The 8,362-nt window shown below is 40.1% G+C and overlaps 1 protein-coding gene across 1 annotated transcript; it reads right to left on the minus strand.

Moving 5' to 3' along the window:
• Positions 1-3,522: 3,522 nt before the first annotated feature.
• On the minus strand, positions 3,523-5,074 carry LOC147438873 (uncharacterized). The gene has a single exon (XM_086484209.1). It carries the CDS (start codon positions 4,886-4,888, stop codon positions 3,578-3,580), a length of 1,311 nt encoding a protein of 436 aa, XP_086340335.1. The 5' UTR covers positions 4,889-5,074; the 3' UTR covers positions 3,523-3,577.
• Positions 5,075-8,362: the final 3,288 nt, after the last annotated feature.

Genomic DNA, 8,362 nt, shown 5'->3' on the forward strand with positions numbered 1-8,362 from the left:
CAATAAGTCACTATGGCTGCTTGTAAATAGCTCTAATGAGAACTCACCCTTAGGGGACATGCAATAAGTGATGTGCTCCACTCAAGTACTAAAGTGGACTAGATGTAAAAGAGGGGCCTCCAATTTTGGCACCCAAAACTCAAATAATAAATAAAATACTAAACTCCACAAGAAGGGGTGCCCTCTAGTTTGGGGCTATGATTTTAGGCCTTTCTTGTGCAGATGCTCTCAATTTTTCCTTCCCTCTCTCTTATGCTATGCTATGTTATTCCGTGTACTCCTTAATTATGTCTACGTCTCTTACAGTCTCTTATACTATGTCCTTGTCAATCTACTCTCTTATGTGTGTGTGTGTGCACGCGCGCACTGTCATAGTCTAGGTGTGTGTGTGTGTGTACTTGGATTTGGGAGAGAAGGTAACTTGTTGATGGTGAAGTCTATGATGAATTGTTAAATTGTCCAAGCAAACAGTCTCCCCTTCATCCCAACAATCAGTGACGTTGTTGCAAGCAGACCAAGTATAATTTTTTTGCAAAGTTTTTTATTTGAAATGCATTTAGTAAGTAGTCATTCACACTCAATCGATGCGATTGAATTATTATTGGCGAAAGCTCATCATTTTATGTTTGTAAGAAGGGACTAGAAACTGGTTTGACTATCATTAAATGAGGTCGGAGATAAGACCTTCCCTAGCAACCTATGATTGTGTGACCCGGTTGTATCTGAGAGAATCGTGAGTGATGAATCCGCTGAGACTGTCCATGATTTATCCAATGAGAATTGTGTGCAAAATCCAGTGAGAACCGCCACATTGTATCCAAGAGATCCCATCACTTATGAATTTGTCTAAGTTTGGTTGATGGGGGTGATTGTTGGATCACCCCAACTTGAGCGGTGAATCTATGTATGAACAACATATAAGCATTTAAAGGCTAAAGAAAACCTAATCTACTCTATTTCATTTATGTGTTAATCGTGCAACCTTATCCCCTTCTCTTCTGCTCTCCTATCCACGCCATCTCCATTCACGAGGTCATTGGCTTCTACTACGTGCCCCTGCACAACCTTATCCCCTTCTCTTCTGCTCTCCTATCCACGCCATCTCCATTCACGAGGTCATTGGCTTCTACTACGTGCCCCTGCACAAGTTCTATAAAGAAGATGTTTTAGCTTATGAAACTTTTTTCACTATTTTTAACTTATGAAAATGTCACTCTTACCCGTCTTACTAGAGAGATGGTCAAGTATTGAGAGAGATATCTCTCGTGAGCAATTCAACTCAACAATCGAGTCTCTACAAGCGGTAAGTGTAGTTAATGAATAATATATTAATGGTTTTGGATTATTGATTTTAGATTTTAGATTGGTTGTTGTAAAGTCAGAGCAATCAAACTTATGTACCTCCAGACAAGGAAGATGAGGACTTAGATTGATAGATACTTTTTGTAGTCCTCTTTTACAAGTGAAAATATGGCACAAGATACCCTCATGACTTGTACATGAAACTCAATTGAAGTTTTGACTTTACAGCTTGTAATTAAATTTAAGTATTGTTCTTTTGTGCTTCAAATTATGCAGGCAAGGTGTGACATGTAATTTCAAAGTTTATTTATTTTTTACATTTTCCAAAATGCAATTGATATTTGATATGTTTAATATTGTAGGTCAAAAATAAAGATACTCATTTGGGTTATCCAAAATTGGATGGCCCATATAAGCATCTTTATATTTTGAATACTCGTGTAGCAGCAATAATTGTAGCACTGCAGGGTAGAGGCCCCGGAGGGGTTATCTTTCAAGTGCAGTTTGTTTGGCTTTCTAAAAGAAACCCTTAGTATTGGGTTGGGTTACGGGGACTTTCATAGTTTTTAGTGCATGAATATGGAGACTTACCTTTCATTTCACATAATGTCTTTACTTTTCTTGCATTTTATTGTTTTAGAATGCTAAAGTGAAGTTTCACCTTTCATAATTTCAATAAATTTTACACACACACACACACACACACACACACACATATATGTTTTTTGGCATGTGGAAGACCATAGGGTTCATTGTGCAAGGTTGTTAAAAGACTCAGGTCGTTGGATTCTTTAGTTGGATGAGCGCTACATGGCAAGGGTCTTTGTAAAATAACTTTGTTGTTCTTTCTGTTTCCTTACATCACCTTCTTTGAGAGACAAGTGCCCCTAAGGGATTCAAAAGTCTTCTCAATAGAAAGCTAAAACTTTGGAATAGAAACCTATTCTCCAAGAAAGAATCTACTTTCTATGCATACTTGAAAATGACTTTAGAGATCAAAACATTAAACAAAATATTTGAATAGGAGTTTGATCTTATGATGCAGTCTTCGAGAAAGTCATTTTTGTCTAAGCGGCAAGTTTCCTCCTTATACAAATACAAAATGAAAATATTAGAAAAAATTTTAAATTTGCTAAATATTCGAACTATTTTCTAGTATATTTTATCGGGTTTTTTCTCCTTTGCCATCCTTTGCAATCGGCTAATCTTGATTTTCAATGGGCTTAAGCCTAAGCTCAAGCACATCTTTCTCAAACACTGAGGTATTGATAAACAATTCTCTCATTTGAGGATTTTAAAAAAAAATCACTTCACTAAACTGTTTAATTATTTTCTATGCTTATTTAAAAGCATTAAAATATTCTTTTGTTTTGATTTTTAATGTGTCTTTTTATTTTACTTCCTTTTTGTTTTATTTTGTTTCAAAATACTAATGTGCAATGTGCACTATATATTTACCTTATTGTTGGGGATCTTTCATAATATATAAGCCATTTGCGAGTAGCCAGTACCGACTAGAAGAATATTAAAAAATGGCTTGATTGAGACTTACCTTAAATTTTATTTGTTAGCCTTATGTAGACCATAATGAACTTTCACATTGCTTTTAATTTGGGACTCCATAAGGTCATTGTAAAAGGATTACATTTTGGGTGCAATTGTGACCATTGGCAACAAACTATCTTTTTTGGCTTTCTAAAAGAAGCCTTAGAGATGTGTTAGGTTAGGATACTTTTCATGTTTTCAATGATGAGGATTGAGACTTACCTTAAATGTTATTTTGGTTTTAAAGTATTAAATGGATATTTTTATTTCATCTCAATTCTAGTAAGTTCTATACTACATACACATACACACACACACACACACATATTAATGAGCAAACCATGATAAAGAGAAAAAAAACCCGATGCAATAATGTCAAAACGTAGCTAAGAAATCCTACAAATTTCAAAAAAATTACTAGTATATATTTGGTTTGCTTCTTTGCGAGAACACTCAATCGCTTAATAAAAGAGACATTCTTGAATAGTGCTTCACCTTATATAATTCTACTTAAACTCAACCTAAAGATTTTATTGCTTTCTTATTGTTTTACAAAGCTATCCTGATCCTTTCACTTGTTTGTTTCATAGTAGCCTTGGCACGTCAATGGCACATATATTAAACAGAGACAAAAGAGAGATCACCACATGAAATAGAGCAGCAAAGTACAAACCACGCACACTGCGTGCAAAAAAGGAAAGGAAGGAGTAAACAAGGCACGTTGCATTAATTAGATGAGATCCTGTAAAGAATGCAGAAAGGTGTCGATGGGATAGCTATCCCACATGGAATCAATTGGCGGAGCACCATTGGCCCAATTTTGCTGGGCATGGATTAAGGAATACTCGCTTGGCAGTAATTCACTACACCCTACACTAAGAGCCCTGTTAGGCGTATAATTATCAGAATTCGATTGATCCACCAGGAGATTTGCGTCCGCCATTTCTTTGAGGAGGCTTGATACACTGGAATTGCTATGCACAGAATTCATGTCTAAAGAGCTCATCATTCGATCATTGGATGAGTCCCAACTCTCAAATTTGGGTGCAGGAGGCGTGATTGTTGTCGCTGCGACGCTCTTGCACATGAAGGGCGCCGCTAATTTGCCTCCATAATCTTCACTGGATTCTGACGCAGACAAGGGCCCCCTTGGAGACACGTCTATCACTGCGCCGCCACTAGCTCCGACTGAGCATTGGGAAACGGGCAGGCATAATGAAGATTTCTCCTCGCTATAATTACTCGTCCTGCATTTGTCGAGGGAAATGCTGAGATTACAGTGCTGATTAGCGAGCTGGTCATTAGCGCTGATTAGCTTTGCGGGTGTATAATAAATATTATGTACAAACGGCTGGCTAGCATTAGAATTAGGGCTACCAATTTGACGCCTATCGAGAGGTGGATAGGGATAGACTGGGGTAGGGGTGATTATAACAGCCTGTCGCGCAGCTTCCATGGGAGCTGCAGGGAAAGGAAGATGGCGATGATGGTCAACCTGGGTGAGGCGGGCGCTCTGCTGCAGTTGCGAGCAGGCGCGGAAGCGGGTCTCTGGGGAGCCGGTGAGGGATTGGACGAGCCACATGAATTTGGAGGGGCTGGTGTGAATAATCTTAGGAGGGTAAATGTGGATGATGATGGGTCTGATTCTGCCATTGCAGAACTGTTGGGGTGCGGCCGGCGTGGGGCGTCGCTTTGCGATGGAGGAGTGGGGCTCTTTGATAGCTTTGAGGCTGGGGCGCGCCCTTGCAGCAGTACCTTGGAGTGGGGCCGAGTTTGACGTAGAGGCTTTGCTACAGCTGACGATTCTCTGCAGCAGCTGGTCAACAGAGGCCTCTGCCTCTGCCTGCAGATCAACTACTGCACTTTTACTACTGATGCTTTGGACCACATCTTCGTCGCCCTGCTCTTGCCCGTGCTCTGTCCTGTAGCTCATATTCGACCGCTCTATGCTGCTGTTGCTTTTCTGATGACCATCGTCGTCTTCTATATCCATCCTTATATCACTGTACCGCTGCAGCTCCAGAATTTCATCGAGCTCCATAAGAAGTGAAGACGCTATATAGACGTTGGCCAGTTCTCTCTCTCTCTCTCTCTCTCTCTCTCTCTCTCTCTCTCTGTCTCTGTGCGCCAACAGCAGTAACGATGGCAGCTGAAAAGCACGTCCGTATACAACACAAGAAACTCTCTCTGGCTTTCCCTCTTTTCTCTTCTCTCTCTGCAATAATTACCGAATCCCACTTCTCTTTGTTGTCTGAGAGAAGTGCGTTGTTCACAGAAAGGGCTTTCGACTTTATATGCCTTGCGGGAAGCCGCCGCTGGCCATGTCTCCACAAGTCTACGCGGTTCTTTTGCTGACCGCTTCCCACCTCGCTATCGAGGCCGTAGACCAACTGCCCCGTCCAGGGCTAGAAAAATACATTTTTCCTAACCCAAGAAAATAAGGGCAAACTGCCGAAGATTTTCTACACTAAAACTTGTGTAAATTTGTCCGTTTTCTTCAAGGCAAGCTCAAAATCTAACCGGGATTTTACAATTTTAGCCGGTTTAAATACACTATACCCCAGTTTTTTTCTAACACTGACTCCGTCTACGTTTGCGTCCTTGTAATGGCTCGAAAAATTAATAAATGCCACATTGGAAGGGCTAAATTCTATATAAATTTGATATTTCCATAAAACTCTCCTTCATCTTAAAAAAGATCATAACAAAAAGTTATATTATAATTATTATTATATAACAATTGACAAATTTACAAGGAAAAGCAAACCACATCGGCTTACCCAATCCTCCTCAACATGAAATCCAAATGCATACCAAAGTAATGCCTGCAAAATAACCAACATGAAGAAACATCATCGAGCTGTTGAGAAAGAACTTTGCTAAACTACCTCAACTCTAGCCACCAATTAAATCTCTCTGCTCCTAAATTTATGACTAGATTTGTAAAAAACTTAAGACGGGTTTAATATCTACATAGTCTTAAAATTCATAACTAAATTAAAATTTCTTTACGTTGAAGAAATTTTGGATAACACAATTTTGAGTGTGTTAATAGAGTTCTCACTATGTAACTCTTCTTTTTTGAGTTTTGCATATCCATATAGCAAACAACACAAAGGCACAAGTGATTTTCCATCTTGCCAGACTCATTTTGCCTTAATTCTATGTTGTCTTCAAACTGCTAAATTTCACTCAACAAACATGGTACATTTCAAGCTTAGGTCTTAATGTAAGTGTACAATTCCAATTTGATACCAACTTGATAGGTTTAAAGTCCACACAGAAGACCACATTGTGGAAGCCAATTTTTTCATCCGTGCAGGTTCCATGAGCATGTCCTGTTGCAACCACGAGGGAAATACTCTCTAGGTCAATCTCTCTCTAAATGATGAATTCACATTGAAAAGGCAATGTGTACTTGATAGTTGGCTATGGTCTTCGTAGAGTAGCCACACGACCTGTAAACCTCCCATTGTTTGATTGCGATTTTTTCATGAAGTTGACATGTGCTTTGACTAGCACCATGATGCGAATGTTTTATAAATATGGTAGCGTGGGGTGGTGGGTCAAAGGAGGCAACCCGAAGAGCAACCCCCCCCCCCCCCAAAAAAAAAAACCCACAAGAGGGACTTAGAGCACCTTGTCATAGGCAAAGTCGAGGGTCAAGTAGAGGTGCTCGTGGGAAAACATTCAAATTGTTGGAACATTCCCATAGAGAAAGCAAGACATCATTGTGGAAAAGTGGCACTTTGAAGTGGGGTATGGTCTAACCACCCTCTTGAGCCAAAAAACACATCTAAACAGACTATCGATGTTAAACTTAGACGCATAGTTTTTGCGAAACAAACTACTTGAGCATCAAGTAGGAGTTACTCGGTTTTCTTTTAAGTATCGGTACACAACTACCACTATACAAGGCAAGGCTCTAATTTTAAATAGCCCGCTCCTAGCTTCCAATTGTGACTCTGGGTAAATCTACAAGAAGACTCTCTGTTATCAAATATCTCTCCCATTACTCCTACGTAAAGCAAAGAAACGTAGGATGCAACCGCCCCCAAAGTTGGAGAGAGAAGAGATGACAAGATGGTTGCTCTCTTGCATGGCGAAAGCCCCATAAGGTATGCCACAAATGATGTGTGTGTGTTGTGCTACTAGGAAATGCTAGTTTTTCTCCAACAATTCACTCAGTTTTGAGTATTTTTTCCTTTTACATATGAAAAGCTTATTACCTCCAAAAGCACATTGAAACCAAAAAATCATAAAGTCTATCTTTGAAAACGGACAAGCCAGGTTTGGCAGGTCCTAGAAAAGTGTCTTAGGATGAGGCTGAGGCTAGTGTTCGGGAAAAAGTGTGCCTCAGATTATCCTTGAGCTGGTTAAAAAATCAAAACGATCGATTGAAAGAAGGGGAAGAAGGAGAACTAGTATGTGACCTGCGCGTTGCCGCGGCTACATGTGTGTCAATTGAAGCAACCATAGTTCTCCTTCCTTTCACAGGGAGGACAGATGTAGACAAATTCCTATGATTCTCATGTGAAATTTTATAGCTCTTTAATACACTTGTGAATCAACCACCACTATAACTACTTTCTAGATGACAATGTATGACAACACACAAGGTCTAAGTGCCTCCCTCCACATTCACATCAACCAAGCATAAATCTATCTTTTGGATCAACAATATGTCTACTCTTTTCCTTTCTTTGCCTACCTTCTGGCTCCAACTTTCACTTTTCAATACATAGTATCTTCCCAAGATGCTTCAACATCTCGAGTTAGCTTCAAAAGCACCCCTAATCCCTAGGATTTGACCTCAGCACGTAGACACTAAAAAGACAAGCTTAACCACTAGGCTATTCGTCTTGGCTGCCCTTAGGGCTCCCTTAAGCACTAAAAAAAACAAACACCCCCCTTCCCCCCCCCCCCCCCTACCCTAACCTAACCTACCCCTACCCCCCCTTTCTCCTTTTGCTTTTTTTCCCCCACCCTTCCCTTTTCCTTTCTTCCCCCCCCCCCCCCCCCCCCCTCCCCCAAACTAATTAATTAATGGTTTGTAAAAAAGTCGTTTTGGCTACCTACTCGAGTGTAAGATCGAACAACTAATGAAGAGTAGTTACTCTCCACATTCTTGTGGATTGACCAAGGAAAAATCTCCTTCTAGTTGGTCATGCCAAGCTCCAACATACTCCTCCTAATCATGGCAAGTGTGTCCCTCGCCCCCCCCTCCGCCCCAAATTGTCTCTATCTATGTGTGTGTGTGTGTGTGTGTTGAGTTCAAGAATTATCAAGTCAATTTGAGGTCTCTTGGGAATGAATTAAGTAATGGGCTCCCTTCCCATGATATCTTGTCTTAATGTCCTATGTTACTCTCTAAGGACGCAACAAATTTGCATTTAGGCTAGAGACATCCACCTCACACAATTGATATGGGACCCTAGTGAATGGTAGTGGCCCTCTAAATAGACTAATAGAGAGATGGTATCCTTCTTTGGATATAGTGTTTGCATTGAACGGA

This window comes from Adiantum capillus-veneris, chromosome 16 (assembly GCF_014529385.1).
Source record: "Adiantum capillus-veneris isolate H3 chromosome 16, ASM1452938v2, whole genome shotgun sequence".
Lineage (NCBI taxonomy): Eukaryota > Viridiplantae > Streptophyta > Polypodiopsida > Polypodiales > Pteridaceae > Adiantum > Adiantum capillus-veneris.

Coding starts and splice junctions, on each gene's coding strand:
- LOC147438873 (XM_086484209.1), bottom strand. CDS start 4,888: ATGGAGCTCGATGAAATTCTGGAGCTGCAGCGGTACAGTGATATAAGG.